The following is a 21,396-nucleotide window of genomic DNA, read 5'->3' as shown; positions in this document are numbered from 1 at the left end:
ACCTATAGTACAATAGATAGTGACAAGTAACATTATTACAGAGACATTTGCATATATATAAAATGAAAGGCCTATCCATGTTTGACATTAATTTTGTTGAGGTGCTTATAAATTTAAACTATAATATTGGCTTACTTTGACAAAACCTCAAATTTATAGAAAATCGCGTGTTTTTAACCCAAAGTAAGAAGTATACTATAGCTACGTAGTTATTGTATATACTAAATTCTTTATACACATACCTCCATCTCGTCATAAAACATAACAATTTGCAAATTGTGGTCACTGTCTTGGAAAAGTGGGATCGACTTGTACAGATCGGCATCACAATAATCTCCAATTATTTCATCTGATCTAAAATGAGGTCTCATTACCTGAAAATAATATTAATTATGTATGTACATATACAGCTAGTTAGAGGATGCTCTCACTTCGGTGAGTATTTCTTCATTGTTTAATAAAGATATCAATCCATCAAGTAAAGGTACATATTGAAATGTATCTCGAACTTCCATTAATCTACTTGTTGCTCCAACTGAGCCAGTTTCCATAGTAGAGTCAAGAAATATAGGAATGGGTAGCTACATGATAATTATTGTTTGCTCATATTAGTAACTATTACAAACTTTTATGAATGAGACATATTACACTTTGAACAATTCACAAAAGCTAAATGGGATTAAATTCTCTACTAGCAATGAGACACTTAAAGAATTGTTGTGAAAATGTTCCATTCATGGTTTACATACATACCACAACACCCAAATTGTTCTCAATATACTTTGACTGCAAGTACTGGGTCTCAAGGCCACTGTACGGATTTGGTGCACTTTCAAAGATATGATCGAAGTTTGGCTGATTTCCACTACATATTGAGTCATGTACTGATTGGTGCAAATTGTCATTAACAGTCTGGATAGTATCCTTCGTCTGACTCACAACAAAGTCAACAGCAGTTTGAGTAAGCTTGTATTTTTCCTTTAGAGTTAGCAGGTATAAAGCACAAGATCTCTGCAGTGTATCATCAGGAGAGACACATTCATTGGCATGAGGTGCAGTTTCAGAGGATTCCCCTAGTTGGGTTAAACTTTCAGAGCGGTGGACTGTGGCACCATATGCATCCAGTTCATTTGTGATAACATCATCACTTACGCTGGGTAAACAATCCACAGTAGACTCCAGTTCATTGCAATGGTGCCTAGAAAAATGAGATATTATACTGCTGTAATTTCGAAAAGTTCTGCTGCATCCATTAAGTCCACAAGTAAATAAGAAATTGGGTATACTGGAGTGACTTTCAAATACGTGTTTTACATATGATCTGTAAGTTGTACAGCGATAACTGCAGAACTGACATGGAATCATCCTTTGGCTGCGATGTTGGCTATCCACTGCATCTAACCATAGATAATATAGACTCCGTGGCGTAGCTAGCAGATCAGGCACGGGTCTAGTGTAGCAGGCTTAGGTCGGGACTACAGTATATAGTCAGACTGAACTCGGCCACCGAACAATTGCATTGATTGGAATGAGATCTATAATCGGAAATGATCTCCAACGTTTAAGTCTGATAAGTCATGATCATGATGCTAAAATAGACACTCATTTAAATTAATGCTCACCACTACGCTCTATATAATGCACTGCATTACTACAAAAAGGCGTGCATTTGGACCAGTACCTCGTGGCGTTTATTCTTGCCGAGTACTATCTTGTTTTCTATCTGACAACGTAACAGTAGTGTGCTTTGAGGATGGTGTCGTTGGAAGATATGTCAATGGAAGAACTGGGAGAGTGGGTTATGGAGAAGTTTGGCTGGGAAGCTAAAGATGCGTTTCTTGGTGAGTTCCAAGTTATGTTTTTTGTTATGCAGGCATAACACGTTTCTAAGTTTTACTAAAGACGCCCTTATCCAGCGAATGCACGTGTATAGGAGTTTCTGGGACATGACTAAAACACGGAACGGACTGGAAAAACGGACCCATGAACGGACTGAGAGAAACTACTTGTAAACAAGTATTTGCCATAATAATCCACTGTGCAGCAGCTAGCATTTCACAAGGAAGCAATCTGTATTCTCTTACGTTGCAATGAACCAGCCTTTGTGTGTATTATCAGTACTACCAGCCACAGTTGATGGCATTTCCAGTGCGTATTCAGCTTGAAATGTTTAAACAAAGTATATGCTTCATGACAAAGCTAATTAAGAACCCGAGCCTTGACTTAAGAGTGTGAAAACCAGCAGTGTATTGATTCTAAGCCAGACCCTTATTCGAGCAGGCACTTATATATGTTTATATATGTAGACTATGTCTTAGCATACAATTATCATGTACTGACTCTGCTATTGTAAAATGTTAACTCTCTCCTTTTGAATTATCGTATAGATCAAGGGATGGATGGAGAGGCGGTGAGTTTGGCTTTTGCCTCAACAGCTGGACCAGATTGTTTAAAGGATGTTGTTCCAAAGTATGGTCTTCGTTTGAAAGTTTATCGAGCCATTAAAGAACAGTTGGAACATGATCAGGTAAAACTGTTAAATTACATTGCAATAATTCTGTATTATTATTATTATTACAGAAAGGACCTGAAGAATCACAAGATGATTCTACGATCATCCTGGTCAGTTAATACAGGAATAGTGCTCACATATGCCATCCCGAGCCAAGTATACTCACCATGCTGTGCTTTTATTGTTCATGCGAATACATTTTTGCTCATTGTTGTCTCTAATGCCTATATGTGTTAGATAACTCTAAGGATTCGTTCTTCAAATAACGTGTTAGATAACTCAGTGACATCCCTGGGTGTATTCCAGTTCTACTATTATAAACTCCAAATATCTTACCTGAAATTTCAAAATTATATTGTTATGTTTTAGAGTGAAAGTGATGTAAATGATACCGACAACAATAACCCTGTCCCAGTTGGCAAAGCAACTCCAACTTCATCACGTACTACTACTAAACCAACAAGAGTTAGTCTGTCTGTCATCGTGCTACTCCCTATAATCTGTCTTCTCATTAGAAAAGATCTGATTCCATTGCTTCGTCATCATCTTTAAGCTCAACAGAGAGAAAGAGTGTAAGTGAAAATTGAAAGTGTATAGTTATATAGCTGCCTTTGTGTGCACTATATAAAGACGTGTTTGTGCAATTATATGCTGACAGAATAGTTTTGTCTTATGCTTTAGACTTAACAGTAAGAATTATTAAGTGCTAGGACTAAATTCTTTGACAAAAACAATTCTCTGGACATACACATATAGACACATGTGACCTACAAATCAGTTGGTCATTGGACAGACTTTCTTTTTTGCTGAGAGATAACGGGGCTTGTCATTATCGTCACTCCCTTGGGTGGCTTGAGTATTAAATCCTGTAGCAACCGAAGGGACAGCTATTGATCACTAATGTTGATAAATGTTTTCTTTTCATTAGACACCCAATAAAGTTCCTGATCCTTTTCCCATACCAAGATTTCGAAAAGCAACCGAGGAAAGTTTCAACCAAAAAAGAGTTGCAGATGATGACCTGAAATATGTTGTGAGAACATTAGCCACAGTGCTGTACACATATGTGCAGAATCCTTCGATGAAAGATTGTGAAGTGGTGGCTAAATCTTTGGTGGCCACATACCCCTTTTTAATATTTGTAATTTTTTGATTACTAAATATTTAACAAATAACAAATGTTGCTTAACAAGTACAAATATTTCTTAACAATTGAATATTCCTACTATTCGTTTCAGCCTTAATACAGTATATATATACCACCTCACTGTAACTTCATAGCATCTTGGTTAGAGGCCCATACCTGCAGTAAAACTTGACACCCCTTTTTTGAATACCCTTTTTTTTGAATATCTACACGACTGATGCCTAGAAGACATAACTCGATCATGGTTAAGCTGATTTTTCACTGTTTAACATTGCTTCAGTCCAACTGGTGCCGTTTAGAATACTGCATTGCATGCTTTGTGTAAGAATGTTTTGTATAATATAATCTAATCAAAAACAGCCAAGCTGTAAAAAAAGGTGCGGCCCTCAAAAAGGCTATGGTGAAAAAAGATGTGAAATCCAAGGTGGCGGCCAAGAAATGGCTGTGATGGTAGGTTAATGGTTACATTTTAATAACAACAATTCAGGTGAATTTGGCGCCAAGACCAAGCGGCACAAAATTCACCTGAATTGTCGTTATTAAAATGTAACCATTAACCTACCATCACAGCCATTTCTTGGCCGCCACCTTGGATTTCACATCTTTTTTCACCATGGCCTTTTTGGGGGCCGCACCTTTTTTTACAGCTTGGCTGTTTTTGATTAGATATCACTTCTTTTTGTATTTGTATACTGCAAAGCCGGCCTATGGCTGGCTTTGGGGCTTTTTTAACCCATGTGTTTTTTTTCTTTACTACAGGAAGAAGAAAAGAAGAATTTTAGTACTTCAATTATTTTTGATTTTATTAGTAATTATACAAATTATATAAATATATTTATTACATGCCCATTATTCCCCACAGGATATTTTTTTGCAGCTGATCTCTCTACTGGGTGACTTGAAATGTAGCTGAACTATATACAGGATGGTTTCTTTGTAGCTGAACTCTCTACAAGGTAACTTCTTCTAGCTGGTCTCTCTACAGGGTATTTTGTTTCTAGCTGAACTATCTACAGGTGATTTGTTTGCAGCTAAACTCTCTACATGGTGGTGTCTTTGTAGCCGAACTCTCTACATGATAGTTTCTTTGTAGCTGAACTCTCTACAGGGTGATTTTTTTGTAGCTGAACTCTCTGCAGGGTGATTTGTTTGCAGCTGAACTCTCTACATGATGGTTTCTTTGTAGCTGAACTCTCTACAAGGTGACTTCGTCCAGCTGATCTCTCTACGGGGTGATTTGTTTCTAGCTGAACTCTCTACAGGTGATCTGTTTGCAGCTAAACTCTCTACATGGTGGTTTCTTTGTAGCTGAACTCCCTACATGATGGTTTCTTTGTAGCTGAACTCTCTACAAGGTAACTTCTTCTCTACAGGGTGATTTGTTGTAGTTGAATTCTCTACAAGGTGGTTTGTATGAGGCTGAACTCTCTACATGGCGGTTTCTTTGTAGCTGAACTCTCTACAGAGTGATTTGTTTGCAGCTGAACTCTCTACATGATGGTTTCTTTGTAACTGAACACTCTACAAGGTGACTTCTTCTAGCTGATCTTTCTACAGGGTGAATTGTTGTAGCTGAACTATCTACAAGGTAACTTCTTCTAGCTGACCTCTATACAGGGTGATTTGTTTGTAGTTGAATTCTGTACAGGTGGTTTCTTTGTAGCTGAACTCTGTACATGATGGTTTCTTTGTAGCTGAACTCTTTACAAGGTGACTTCTTCTAGCTGAACTCTCTACGGGGTAATTTCTTTGTAGCTGAACTCTCTATATGATGGTTTCTTTATAACTGAACTCTCTACAAGGTAACTTCTTCTAGCTGATCTTTCTACTGGGTGATTTGTTTGCAGCTGAACTCTCTACATGGTGGTTTCTTTGTTGCTGAACTCTCTACAAGGTGAATTCTTCTACCTGATCTCTCTACAGGGTAATTTGTTTGTAACTGAACTCTGTACAAGTGCGTTTTTGTGGGTGATCTCACTGCAGGTTGATTTGTTTGTAGCTGAACTTACTAAAGGGTGATTTTGCTTGTAGCTGAACTCCTTGCATTGTATCTAGTTTCTAGCTGATCTCTCTACAGGGTGATTTGTTTGTAGCTGATCTCTCTACAAGTTGATTTGTGTGTAGCTGATCTCTCTGCAGGTTGATTAATTTGCAGCCAATCTCTCTACAAGGTAATTTGTTTGTAGCTGAACTGTCTATAAAGTGATTTATTTGTAGCTGATCTCTCTGCAGGTTGATTTGTTTTAGCTGAACTCTCTACAGGGTGATTTACTTGTAGCTGAACTCTTTACATTGTGTCTAGTTTCAAGCTGATCTCTCTACAGGATGATTTGTTTGTAGCTGATATCTCTACAAGTTGATTTGTGTGTAGCTGATCTTTCTACAGGTTGTTTGTTTGTAGCCGATCTCTCTACAGGGTAATTTGTTTGTAGCTGAACTCTGTACAAGGTACTTTTTTGTAGGTGATCTCACTGCAGGTTGATTTGTTTGTTGCTGAACTCACTAAAGGGTGATTTGCTTGTAGCTGAACTCCTTAAATTGTGTCTAATTTCTAGCTGATCTCTCTACAGGGTGATTTGTTTGTAGCTGAACTCTCTATAAGGTGATTTGTTTGCAGCTGAACTCTCTACATGGTGGTTTCTTTGTTGCTGAACTCTCTACAGGGTGATTTGTTTCTAGCTTATCTCTCTACAGGTTGATTTGTGTGTAACTGATCTCTCTACAAGCTGATTTGTTTGTAGCTGAATTCTCTGCAAAGTGTTTTGTTTGTAGCTGACCTCTCTTCAGGGTGATTTGTTTCTAGCTGATCTCTCTACAGGGTGATTTTTTTTGTAGCTGATCTCTGCAGGTTGATTTGTTTGTAGCCGATCTCTATACAGGGCAATTTGTTTGTAGCTGATCTCTCTACAGGGTGATTTTTTTGTAGCTGACCTCTCTTCAGGGTGATTTGTTTCTAGCTGATCTCTCTACAGGGTAATTTTTTGTAGCTGACCTCTCTTCAGGGTGATTTGTTTCTAGCTGATTGCTCTAAAGGTTGATTTGTTTGTAGATGAACTCTCTACAGGGTAATTTGCTTGTAGCTGAACTCCTTACTTTGTGTCTAGTTTGTAGCTGATCTCTCTACAAGGTGATTTGTTTGTAGCTGATCTCTATACAAGTTGATATGTGTGTAGCTGTTCTCTCTGCAGGGTGATTTGTTTGTAGCCGATCTCTCTACAAGGTAATTTGTAGCTGAACTATCTATAAGGTGATTTGTACGTAGCTGATCTCTCTGCAGATTGATTTGTTTTAGCTGAACTCTCTACAGGGTGATTTGTTTCTAGCTTATCTCTCTACAGGTTGATTTGTTTATTGCTGATCGCTCTAAAGGTTGATTTGTTTGTAGCTGAACTCTCTGCAAAGTGTTTTGTTTGTAGTTGATTTCTCTACAAGGTGATTTTTTGTAGCTGACCTCTCTTCAGGGTGATTTGTTTCTAGCTGATATCTCTACAGGGTGATTTTTTGTAGCTGACATCTCTTCAGGGTGATTTGTTTCTAGCTGATCGCTCTACAGGTTGGTTTGTTTGTAGCTGAACTCTCTACAGGGTGATTTGCTTGTAGCTGAACTCCTTACATTGTGTCTAGTTTCTAGCTGATCTCTCTACAGGGTGATTTGTTTGTAGCTGATCTCTCTACAAGTTGAATTGTGTGTAGCTGATCTCTCTGCAGGTTGATTTGCTTGTAGCCGATCTCTCTACAAGGTAATCTGTTTGTAGCTGAACCGTCTATAAGGTGATTTGTTTTAGCTGAACTCCCTACAGGGTGATTTGTTTGTAGCTGAACTCCTTACATTGTGTGTAGTTTCTAGCTGATCTCTCTACAGGGTGATTTGTTTGTAGCTGATCTCTCTACAAGTTGATTTGTGTGTAGCTGATCTCTCTGCAGGTTGATTTGTTTGTAGCCGATCTCTCTACAGGGTAATCTGTTTGTAGCTGACCTCTCTTCAGGGTGATTTGTTTCTAGCTGATTGCTCTAAAGGTTGATTTGTTTGTAGTTGAACTCTCTACAGGGTAATTTGCTTGTAGCTGAACTCCTTACTTTGTGTCTAGTTTGTAGCTGATCTCTCTACAAGGTGATTTGTTTGTAGCTGATCTCTATACAAGTTGATATGTGTGTAGCTGTTCTCTCTGCAGGGTGATTTGTTTGTAGCCGATCTCTCTACAAGGTAATTTGTAGCTGAACTATCTATAAGGTGATTTGTACGTAGCTGATCTCTCTGCAGATTGATTTGTTTTAGCTGAACTCTCTACAGGGTGATTTGTTTCTAGCTTATCTCTCTACAGGTTGATTTGTTTATTGCTGATCGCTCTAAAGGTTGATTTGTTTGTAGCTGAACTCTCTGCAAAGTGTTTTGTTTGTAGTTGATTTCTCTACAAGGTGATTTTTTGTAGCTGACCTCTCTTCAGGGTGATTTGTTTCTAGCTGATATCTCTACAGGGTGATTTTTTGTAGCTGACATCTCTTCAGGGTGATTTGTTTCTAGCTGATCGCTCTACAGGTTGGTTTGTTTGTAGCTGAACTCTCTACAGGGTGATTTGCTTGTAGCTGAACTCCTTACATTGTGTCTAGTTTCTAGCTGATCTCTCTACAGGGTGATTTGTTTGTAGCTGATCTCTCTACAAGTTGAATTGTGTGTAGCTGATCTCTCTGCAGGTTGATTTGCTTGTAGCCGATCTCTCTACAAGGTAATCTGTTTGTAGCTGAACCGTCTATAAGGTGATTTGTTTTAGCTGAACTCCCTACAGGGTGATTTGTTTGTAGCTGAACTCCTTACATTGTGTGTAGTTTCTAGCTGATCTCTCTACAGGGTGATTTGTTTGTAGCTGATCTCTCTACAAGTTGATTTGTGTGTAGCTGATCTCTCTGCAGGTTGATTTGTTTGTAGCCGATCTCTCTACAGGGTAATCTGTTTGTAGCTGAACTCTCTATAAGGTGATTTGTTTGTAGCTGATCTCTCTGCAGGTTGATTTGTTTTAGCTGAACTCTCTACAGGGTGATTTGTTTCTAGCTTATCTCTCTACAGGTAGATTTGTGTTGATTTGTTCATTGCTGATCGCTCTAAAGGTTGATTTGTTGCAGCTGAACACCCTGCAAAGTGTTTTGTTTGTAGCTGATCACTCTAAAGGGTAATTTGTTTGTAGCTGAACTCTCTCCACAGTGACTTGTGTGTAGCTGAATTCTGTGTAACTGAATTCTCTAGAGAGTAACTTAATTGTAGCTGAATTCTCTACACAGTGCATGACTTGTTTATAGCTGAACTTTCTTCAGTGTGACTTGTAATGTTCTGAATCTCTATAGTGATATATTTGCTTAACTTTCCACATGGTGACTGTCTTCTTGCTGAACTGTCTATAAGATTAACTGTTTGCAGCTGAACTCCCTACAGAATAACTTGTGATGTAATAAATTTCTATAATGGAATAAATAAATTAGCCGAATGCTCTATTAGGGTGACTGTTCTATTAGAGTATCTCGATCTCGCATTTGCTACACGGAGTTGGCTTTCGAATCATAACTCAGTGGTTTGTAATCCGATTCTTCTGTACTACTGCAAGGACTTTCTATGAAGATTATTCCAGCTATACACCGATTTTCAGTTCATTGCTCTAAGCGGTTTTCCTAGTAGGCGTGAAAACTAATACTTTTTAATTCATAAAAATCGATCGCGTAATTGTGACACAGGTTGGGTTTTGTGTCATATCTCCGTGGTCTTTATCTCGATTCCTTTCAAACCACCAAAAGGCACTCCTACGATGGTTACTCCATCTACATAGCAATTTTCAACTCATTCCATGAAGCGGTTTACCCTGTAGGCGTGACAACAAATCGATCTTGTTTTACGTGAATAATCGGTCATAACTCCTGAACCATTCATCGGATTTGTACCAAATTTGATGCTAGGATTCGCCGTTGGACTCCCTTTCTGTGTGCCAAATTTCAAGGCGATCGGAGTACGCGTTTGCTTGTTATAGCAATTTTTGCAAGTGTGCGAAAAGACGAAGAAGAAAAAAAAAACGAAGAAAAAAAACGAAACTTTGGCAGCTCGTATCTCGGAAATGGCTTGAGCGATTTCCTTCAAATTTGGAATGTAGACTCCCTTGGCTGGCGGGCAACTGTGTAGCAAATTTGGTTCCAATCAGATAAGTGATCACCGAGATACAAAGGTGTGAAAATGACGTTTTCGTTCTTCCTGTCAATATACTCACGGGTGTGGCGCGCCGGCTTCTTGGGCCGCACGACACACTACCGTGTGTCTTGATACGAATATTATTGTGCAAATTACAGTAGCCAACCCCCTTTGTCTTTGTGTATTGTTTATAGTATAAATACATTGTTGGTCACTATGTTATTAATCTTTTATGTATAGGTATCGTCAGAATTGGATTACGTAATTGCAGAGGAGAATTGCAGGGAAAAATTTATTGACAATTGGCAATTGTATCAACCTGCCATTATAGCCTATTCAAATGCACACAAGAACAAACCAGCCACATTAAAGGATGCTCTACGTGACATTGATGGTGATGCAGGTATTTCGATATATAGGCTTTAGTGAATAACAAACATTCCCAAAAATTTCTTCCAATAAACATTTTGAAAATATATCACCTCCCAGCTAGACAAGTGAGCTTGGGCAAGCAGTGATTCCAGGGTAACTCTAATAAATTTGGGCAGTTGTTCATGTGTGACTATAAAAATCAAATAATGCCATGTTGACAGATTAGTCATATATCTCAATGATTGTTTCAGTACTAAATTGTATCCTGTCAACTGTGTATTTAATGTTTAAGTAGGACCAAAGTTATACGGCCATAACATATTGGATTAAAAGTTATGAGTAATGAATGATTTAACAAATGTTGTGTGCTTTCAGGACCAGTTACATTATGGTACTCCCTTCCATCTCTATCACCCGAAGGAAAAAAGATTTTTATTTACTTGTGGAAGAGAAAATGTTTGGTATAAAGGGAGGTGGTGTGACCCCCCGTACTGTAAATTATGTGAATGTTGTGACATCTATGGAAACTTATCTTGACCAAAACTGAGTAACTTTTTAAAAGTCTTTGGTAATCATGTACGATGTGTATCATTGGTGTGATTCATGCAGTTATATTATGACATTTTTGAAATTTTCATCTTGGTGAAGTCCTGTGCATGTGGGCTATTAAGGGGTGTACATAAGTTATGACATGGTTCATTGTAGCATACTTGTTTGTTAATATAACTTTTGAGAGCATGTTATGCTTATCCAGTGTGTGTAATTGTAACATACTTGTTTGTTAATATAACTTTTGAGAGCATGTTATGCTTATCCAGTGTGTGTAATTGTAACATACTTGTTTGTTATTATAACTTTTGAGATCATGTTATGCTTATCCAGTGTGTGTAATTGTAACATACTTGTTTGTTATTATAACTTTTGAGATCATGTTATGCTTTTCCAGTGTGTGTAATTGTAACATACTTGTTTGTTATTATAACTTTTGAGAGCATGTTATGCTTATCCAGTGTGTGTAATTGTAACATACTTGTTTGTTAATATAACTTTTGAGGTCATGTTATGCTTATCCAGTGTGTGTAATTGTAACATACTTGTTTGTTATTATAATTTTTGAGATCATGTTATCCTTATCCAGTGTGTGTAATTGTAACATGCTTGTTATTATAACTTTTGAGATCATGTTATGCTTATCCAGTGTGTGTAATTGTAACATACTTGTTTGTTAATATAACTTTTGAGGTCATGTTAGTGTGTGTAATTGTAACATACTTGTTTGTTATTATAACTTTTGAGATCATGTTATGCTTATCCAGTGTGTGTAATTGTAACATACTTGTTTGTTATTATAACTTTTGAGGTCATGTTATGCTTATCCAGTGTGTGTAATTGTAACATACTTGTTTGTTATTATAACTTTTGAGATCATGTTATCCTTATCCAGTGTGTGTAATTGTAACATACTTGCTTGTTATTATAACTTTTGAGATCATGTTATGCTTATCCAGTGTGTGTAATTGTAACATACTTGTTTGTTATTATAACTTATGAGGTCATGTTATGCTTATCCAGTGTGTGTAATTGTAACATACTTATAACTTATGAGATCATGTTATGCTTATCCAGTGTGTGTAATTGTAACATACTTGTTTGTTATTATAACTTTTGAGATCATGTTATCCTTATCCAGTGTGTGTAATTGTAACATACTTGTTTGTTATTACAACAATTTCATTCGTGAGATAGATGTCGTAATAGCATAGATATGCTGTCACTGTGACATATTTACTTTGTCATAGTGATGAAAACAACTATGTTGTAATAACAACTACTTTTATGTGTTATTATGACAAAGTTTGATGTGTCACTAGTGATGCAGCAATATAACATTTTTTTTTTGTAACTATAACAAATCACTTTTATCTGTGTGGTTACCACATATAATGCTACTTGTCAAATCCATTCTACCCCCACATGCATAGTATACAACTTACATGGTTACTTTTTTGTTACTCTGTAAATGGTGACATTTGGCTGGGAGTTACTCAATTACATGGTTACCACATATGATGCTACTTGTCAAATCCATTCTACCCTCTCGTACATAGTATACAACTTGCATCTTTTAAGCTGGTTACTTTTCTGTTACTCTGTAAATGGTGAAATTTGGCTGGGAGTTACCCAGTTACATGGTTACCACATATGATGCTACTTGTCAAATCCATTCAACCCTCACGTGCATGGTATACAACTTGCATCTTTTAAGCTGGTTACTTTTCTGTTACTCTGTAAATGGTGAAATTTGGCTGGAGGTTACCCAGTTACATGGTTACCACATATGAAGCTACTTGTCAAATCCATTCTACCCTCACGTGCATGGTATACAACTTACATCTTTATTTCAGCTGGTTACTTTTCTGTTACTCTAGAAATAATGAAATTTGGCTGAGAGTTACCCAGTTACATGGTTACCACATATAATGCTACTTGTCAAATCCATTCTACCCCCACATGCATAGTATACAACTTACATGGTTACTTTTTTGTTACTCTGTAAATGGTGAAATTTGGCTGGGAGTTACCCAATTACATGGTTACCACATATGATGCTACTTGTCAAATCCATTCTACCCTCTCGTGCATAGTATACAACTTGCATCTTTTAAGCTGGTTACTTTTCTGTTACTCTGTAAATGGTGAAATTTGGCTGGAGGTTACCCAGTTACATGGTTACCACATATGATGCTACTTGTCAAATCCATTCTACCCCCACATGCATAGTATACAACTTGCATCTTTTAAGCTGGTTACTTTTCTGTTACTCTGTAAATGGTGAAATTTGGCTGGAGGTTACCCAGTTACATGGTTACCACATATGATGCTACTTGTCAAATCCATTCTACCCTCACGTGCATGGTATACAACTTGTATCTTTTCAGCTGGTTACTTTTCTGTTACTCTGTAAATGGTGAAATTTGGCTGGAGGTTACCCAGTTACATGGTTACCACATATGAAGCTACTTTTCAAATCCATTCTACCCTCACGTGCATGGTATACAACTTGTATCTTTATTTCAGCTGGTTTCTTTTCTGTTACTCTGTAAATGGTGAAATTTGGCTGGAGGTTACCCAGTTACATGGTTACCACATATGAAGCTACTTTTCAAATCCATTCTACCCTCACGTGCATGGTATACAACTTGTATCTTTATTTCAGCTGGTTACTTTTCTGTTACTCTGTAAATGGTGAAATTTGGCTGGAGGTTACCCAGTTACATGGTTACCACATATGAAGCTACTTTTCAAATCCATTCTACCCTCATGTGCATGGTATACAACTTGTATCTTTATTTTGGCTAGTTAAATTTCTGTTACTCTGTAAATGCTGAAATTTGTTTGGTAGTTACCCAGTTACCACATATCATACTACACGTACTTGTCAATCCATTTTACTCTCATCACTATACAACTTACATCTTGATTTAGGCTGGTTACTAGTTATATACTGAAATGGCTGTTAGTTACCCAGTTTGATGGTTTCCATTTGTCATTCCACTTTTTAAATCCATTCTGCTCAAATGTTAGCTTCTTTGTTAGTTATCTAAATACAATCTCCACTAGGTTTTTCATTCATGATTTTGCTTGTCGTTCCCGGACTCATGTTTAGAATTACAATTTGGAGTACTGGCTAGTCAGCAATTTGCTGTTGGAGCCCAGGGCACAGTGTAGCTAGCTACTGCGCTTAATAACATTTTGTTACTTTGTTACTATGTATCCCTTCCCAAAACTCAACATCACCCTCTCCACGTATCAAGCCATATCTAACACCATCATATGAATAAAAGGTGCCATCGAACTCCAGTCTTCTTTGCATTCCATGCAACACCTAAAACAGAAAATTGCAGTCTTTACATTTTTCATAGCTACACAGCCTACCTGCTGTTCCAAAATACCCGCTTAAATTCATCTTCTTCCTGTACTTGATGGCTGTCTATGATCTTTTCTAAATCAGCTGTCTCAACTGCTTCTAACTGTCTGGTTTTAATGCGTAAAGCTTTCTGAAGTGATTTTCAGCAAGCATTCTTTTGTGGTGTTCTTAAAAATCTGTTGGTATACACAGATGGAAAAACTGACCTGTTTCTCAGCTCAATAGAAACCTATGAGCGCACATGATTGGTTTCATATCCAGGTGGGTATAGTATCTATGGGTACGTGAAGTAGCTGACTGGACTGGTCCACAGAACATGACCTTGAATTGTGTATCTTAAAAGAACTGTTCCATTTCTTTTGTAGTGGTTCTGCTCAGATTTTTCTGGCTTTCATAGAAGCGACTGGGAACTTTGTACAAAGGAGGCACATGTTGACATTTGCTCTGTTATTGAAATGTGATACTATGTCAGCTTGGGAAACTTTAGAGACAGAAACTAGGATAAAACACTGTTCTATTGATTGCCTTTGTTTAATCCCATTGCATTTGTAGCCATTGATCCCATGCACAATATTTTAGTGGGTACTTCACAACATTTTAGTGATGTTTTTGCCCTACTTCCAACTGGTTATGGGAGATCATTGTGTTATGCTTGTGTATAAAATTATGCATTTGCTTTATGGTGAGATACTTCCGGAAGCATCCATTGTTGTAGTTGTTACTCCAGCTATCATGAAAGACTGGGTAAGCTGGTACATTTCAAGTTTGTTGATACTGAGAAATGCCCATCTTTCCAAAATTATATGGTAAGGTTAATAATTTCCAGTCACTGTTGACATTTCACCTTCAAATACTCTTAATACTGGGGAGCTGGTTGTTTTATTAGAGTAATTCATTTTTGTGACTGCTTTATTATAGGCAGTATATCTCAATCTGTTTTATTAACAAATTGCAGATTTTGTACTGTTTAATTATTTCAATTTGCCAACACAAACTCAATCTCTGAAATTATGCTGGCATAGTCACCAATCACCGCATCCCTAATGCCTATTCAATAGCATGTGGATATATTATAAGCAGTCACAGAAAAATGGCTTAAACAATGTAATAATAACTGAATGCGTGTTTCATAGGTTGCATCTTTTTCTGCAAGGAATATCAAGGCTGCATATTTTGGAGGTGATGAACACCAGTTTAAAAAAAAACTTGGAAAAAGATCGAAAATGTGGAATATGAAATAGTATTTTTTTACACCAGAGATACTACCATCAAGCAATAGATGCAGGAATATTTTAATTAGTGACATCTATTCTAAGAGGCTGAGATTGTTCGTTGTTGATGAGACTCGCACAGTCAAGACATGGTAATATTTTGTACTGTTAACAGAAGGCTGTTTTATTTTTATATAATGGAAAAAAAACAACTTCTGTTTACAGGGTGGCCAGGAGCAAAGGAATTTGAAAATCGCTCAACTTACTAGTGAAAAATTTATGGTGAATGGTAAATGTATTGGATGCTACTCCTACAAGGAATTCAGAAGGAGCAAAGGATAATGACATGTTTTATTTGTGTCCACTGCCTAAAAAGCCAGCCGAACCAGGCAAATTATGGTATACAAGCACTCCTGTGTGCCAGAATTCCATGATGAAGGAAATATGTAAGGAGGCTGAATTAGATACAACTTTTACCAACCACTCCCTTAGAGCATACGGGGCTACTAAGATGTTTCAAGCTAAGGTACCAGAAAAGTTAATGCAATAGCATACAGGACACAAACCATTGGAGGCGTTACATCGCTATGAGCGCACTTCATTGCTCCAGTTTGTTGATGTTTCTAATACTATGGATAATGGTCCTGTTGTCCCGGTACTAGTGATGCAAACCTACCAGTCTACACAATGGCAGATCCAGGATGGGGCATTTTTGGAAAAATGCCCCCCCCCCCCCCCTCACCTTGACCTTGTGCAGCCATAGCTAGCTACTTCTGATTAAAATACTATACTAAACTTTGTCGGGCCAAGATCAATTTATAAAATTCATCAAAACATGCACACTTTACTAAAATTTATTACAAATTCGCCTGAAACTGTGAAATAGTCATCCAGCATCTTCGTACATACTAAGCGCCTCTAAAAATAATTATCGTATTCAATTCAATCATTAGCTTTATAGTGCAATGTTACAGGTGTACATGGTTACACAACAATGAAAGTGTTGCTGCTGTTTAAGACATTCAGAGCCTTTAAAACAACTTTCAAGACTTCACAACCATATGCAAAAGGCCAAAATGGCAAAAGTCAACAGTGAGAAACTACTAAGAGGTGATTATTTACTGCTTCAAAAATTCAGCAACTAATATAACAAGAGAATCTGGTTCTCCCCAACCACCTATAACTTAGCCTGTTTGTGCCCCTCCCCTTGCGAGCTCCTGGATTCGCCCCTGCTACAACAACAGCAACCTGTACAACTACCACCAGTGAAAACCCCACTATTATGTTTAAAGGGTGACACTTTTTTACTGGCTGTTGTATTTCTATGTCAGGCCAAGCAACCAATGAAAACAAGTATAACCACGGTGTTGGAGGCTGCCATTGCCAAATATTTAAAAAGACGGATACACTTATGCAGAGATATGCACTTTTTTACGCCTTTGGCATAGTTGTGATATGACTATAGATCAGTTACGCTACAAGTTAAAGAAAATGAGCTTAGGACGACGACTGGGTGAGGAAAATATGCAACTGAAGATCATGGAAGCAGCCATTATGGTTTGAGAATTTGTATAAGTAGAATGTTTAGATGTGTATTCATTCAATGGATTGTGGATTTTCCCCCAACCCACACGTAAAAGGGAACCTAGTAGTTGTGAATACTGACTATACAGTGCTTGCAGTATTAGGCAAACTTAGTCTCATCACCCAACCCCTGTGATTGTGGGTGCTCCTTTTGGAGGCAGAGGAGGTATGACATGTTCATGTGAGCGCATGAATTTACACAGATTGTTTTCCTGGAGACAGGCATCAAAAACTACACCAGTAGCAACAAGAGTAACCTTAAGAGCAAAAAACAGCATAACAATGACATGATACATGACGGAACATAATACATGTCACTGCAATTTCCATTTACAATCTTAGCAAATATTTTTGCATTATTTGTGATCAAAATATTTTCGCATTATTTTGTGATAAATTTTCATTTGTGTAATGTAACAAAAACCTCTTTGCATGCCTCTTTATTTTATGTGTATGTTTTGTTAAATGGTCAATTGTTAATCCCTAAACATTAATGTAAACTAGAGGTGTACCAATATACCGATACATATCGTATTGGTGGCCGATATAGACATTTCTACTATATCGGTGGGAGCCGATATTGCTGCTAAAAACCAATACGATACACCGATATACAACTGAACTATCTTGAGGACACTGTCCAACGATCAAGCCACATTATAAACTCTATTATTTAGCTAACAAGGGTGGGAAACAGTAGTTATCTTCCGCAGTATGCTATGTGAAGCCATCTAAGTGCATGGATACTTCCTGTTTTGTTCTCACAAAGCTTACCAATCATACAACAAACACTCATAGTGGGAAACAGCAATAAGATGAACCAAGAGAACAGCATAAAACAACCAGCCATCTCTACTAGCCATTAAAATGCGGAGTAATCCGGACTAATCTTGGCAAGGGCATGTATTAAAATATTTGTGGGTGCCTTATAGTCTGAGCTATCAATAGAGGCCACACCACCATGGGTAACCAAGCATAGCCAATAATCTTAAGACTGTCTTCAGTAGTTAGACTAAAGTTGAACATGGCATATGTGGTTCCTCAAATATAAATAGCTACACTTAGTTATATCGGTATATCGGATCGGTACCGGTGTTCAGACTCAGTATATCAGTTTATATCGGATTAGTTCAAAATTTCCCTATCGGTACACCTCTAATGTAAAACCTTAATAAATGAATGAATAAAATGAAATCACTATAACCTGTCATGTATCTGTGTATGTTACAGAAGACCAAACTTTAATTTTCATTGTATGTTGTATAGAAAGAGCATGAAGAATCTGGAAGTGATATTAGATACTGAGTACTTCACAAGCGGTTGGTACAAAAGCACAATCTCCAAGTAGGAAGGTCCAGTTTAAAATTCATTTTAATGTGCGTTTATGTATATTGCAATAGGGATGTAGACATGATGTTATCAGCAATTACTGATCCCGAAGGGGTTGAGCAGCAGAGGAAACACCGTCTAAAAAGAAGAGTGTACCACAATAAGGTGCTAAACAGTATATAAAATGTGTCAGTACATGACATTGCACTAGGTGCATGCGTACATACTACGTATGCAGTTGTGTCCCAGTGCATGGACAATCTAAACTACGTAAAAATAGTATCCCTCAAATTAACTCATCACCCCAGTTGTTGGTTGTCAATTGATCTGTAGATGAAAGAAACCAGCCATGTTATACAAGTTGGGATACGTGGGCTGGGTAGGATAATTAATGTTTAGTAACTTTAGTAGTGATGATGTACATACTGTATTTTTGTACCACTTTTTGATCTCAACTTAATCTTGGCTTCTTGGCTGTAATTATCACACTGTAATATAACCAAGTGCACTCAATAACTTTATCATTGCCATTGACTTCTCCTAGGACTTGGTGCAGTATAACTATAATGTTGCCCTTGTACTGAAATACAGCTACCATATATACTTGGTTAAATGCCGTGGCATTTATTGCCGTAGTTCCAAAAAATTGACGTGGTGACTATTCAAACTCGACCACCACTCGATGCTCGTAGACGATGTTTAAGCCCTTGTTTTCGTAATCGATTGTGGGTCCACCCAAGTGCGGCAACTATTAAAGGTGGGGCATTTAACCAAGTAAATATGCTATATAACTTATCCATTATTGTCTTCATGAATGTGTGAATAGCCTAGCTGCTACAGTATGTATTTGATTTCACACAGGAGCCAGACTTTCTGTGGCACATTGATGGCTACTAGTCTTGTTTTTTTTTTGTAAGGGAACATACACCAGTTCACTTCAACAGTAGCTACCCATTTATACAAGAGATTTCACATGTTTCCTTTTTTTGTAATATCATGTTTTCTGTGGAACACTCATCGAAGTAGTACTTAACACATTGGTGATGCACCCTGGCTATTAATTGTTAAAACATGGAGTGCCCATTTAACTTTGTCTTCACCTATGTGCCACCCATTATACAGTGTTAAAGATGAAGAATATTGCAAGTATTGTCTCTGCAAACAATCCAGTCATCACAAAAATTATGAATAAATGTGTGCACATTCCAACTAACAATTACTGAAATGCAAACAAGCAATACTACTTCAGTCTCAGCTATATTCTGTCCAATAGTCTCAGCTATGTTCTACCCAATATACAGCATTACTTATGTAAGAAGTGTGAGTAAAAGTGATTGTGCAATCTATCATGGCACTGAAGTCATCATGAGTGTGACTACAAATGATCACCTATGAAAGAAATGGGACACAAAGGAGGATGAATGCAAGTCCATGATGTAGATGCTGCAGTTGGTGAAAACGCACATTTCAGAATGGCATGACATTTACTAATGGATGCTGGATGGCATGACATTTACTAATGGATGCCGGATGGCATGACATTTACTAATGGATGCCGGATGGCATGACATTTACTAAATGGGTATCTGAAATTTAATAAATCAATAAATAGGCAATGTTGGTCACCCATCACAGTAAATTGATCTTGAAGATGTTGAAGAGAAGTGCAATGTCCATGACTGACATCAGTAAAACTCTAGGGGTTAGCAGGAGCACATTGTACAGGGCACTGGAAGTTCTGATTTGTTGGGTAAGTGACCAGGATCTGGATGAGTTGGTGGTAGGATATAAACAAACACACCCACATGAATTAATGTGATAGCTGTTTAACCCTCAGGTTGTAACCTTCAGTTTTCAAGCAACGATAGGTATAGCTAAACTACAGTATAATGACTGGATCAACATAATGTATCTCTAATATTTGCGCACATATTTGCTTGAGAATATCGGGGAAAATACATTAGCTCATAGAGATTAAACCACAAAAATTATACCCACGAAATTTAATACACTTACAAACTTGTATGTTTGCAAACCATGAAAATTTTACCCATGAAATTTAATACTTTTATGGTAGTACCAGTGTTTAGAGACACTACTGAGGAGAACCTAAAAACTAAAATTTTTTATCCAGATAATAGGAAACACATAGTCAGGGTGCTGGCTACTATGATGATAACAACTGGGATGTGTGCAACCACTAGTGATTGTAACCACGTTGCTAAAACCCTGTTTCCTTTTCCAAAGGAATATGTAAACATAAACGCATATTGTATTTGTTAATAGCGATCTTCGTCCCAACACATTTATGTGAGATGTAAAATTGTTAAATGAAAACCAGAAGAATCTAAACTTTAAAAACCTAAAGTGGAAGAACACAGACAACATTCATATCCACCTCTGCAAGGAGAACGAGAAGATGATCACACTCATAAAAGGAACATGGAGCTATTGAGACAAGAATTAGCATTAGGCAAATCAGCAGGCAATTCTAATGTCAAGCAATTGATGTCAAGAACATTCCTTCACAGAAGGGAGTGGATCACAAGCTCTGGGGTGCCTGATAAGGACATTTTAGAAGAGTATAAAATACTTAGGAAAATCCCACATGTGGGTCATTCCATGCCAAATCAACCAAAAAAAATCCTGACCCCTTTGGATTTTCATGAAATTTGGCATAGACATGGACTCTACCAAGAAATTTTCTCACACCAAAATTTGGCCAATTCTATTGATCTCTCTTTAAGATATGACCGCTCAAAGTTTATTAGAAAATTTTACAGCAGTTACACAGGTTTAATAAAATGGCCATAACTTTGTCAGTGATTACAACCTTTCTGTTTAGATTTTTGAAATGCTTATTAAATTCTCTTTCAGGTGATATATAATTCAATAGAATTACTCAAAGGAAAAGGTCAAACCACAAAAATGTGACTTGACAAAAGTCCATAATAGAGATTTTGTACATACATTGGGAAGGTTTGGTGCTTAAGTTTGGTGAGGAAAATAGTTCGACAAAATTGTGAAACTTCACAATTGGAGGGTTTTAATTTGGTAAATTGACCAAACAATTTCTCCGCTAACTTTTCTGTTATTCTGTACAGTCCTTGTGTGACATGTATAATTTCTTTTGCAGGATCTGTATGT

General features: G+C 37.2%; 1 protein-coding gene across 1 annotated transcript; it reads left to right on the top strand.

Moving 5' to 3' along the window:
- The first annotated feature begins 1,662 nt into the window (after positions 1 to 1,662).
- Positions 1,663 to 10,527, top strand: LOC136245299 (uncharacterized). Its single transcript, XM_066036784.1, has 8 exons — positions 1,663 to 1,841; positions 2,388 to 2,527; positions 2,581 to 2,622; positions 2,882 to 2,977; positions 3,028 to 3,084; positions 3,441 to 3,626; positions 10,066 to 10,228; positions 10,493 to 10,527. Exons 1-8 carry the CDS (start codon positions 1,754 to 1,756, stop codon positions 10,525 to 10,527), a joined length of 807 nt encoding a protein of 268 aa, XP_065892856.1. The 5' UTR covers positions 1,663 to 1,753.
- Positions 10,528 to 21,396: the final 10,869 nt, after the last annotated feature.

Source organism: Dysidea avara, chromosome 15 (genome assembly GCF_963678975.1).
Source record: "Dysidea avara chromosome 15, odDysAvar1.4, whole genome shotgun sequence".
Lineage (NCBI taxonomy): Eukaryota > Metazoa > Porifera > Demospongiae > Dictyoceratida > Dysideidae > Dysidea > Dysidea avara.
The sequence above is the reverse complement of the archived record's forward strand: the minus strand, read 5'-3'. Positions and strand labels throughout refer to the sequence as shown.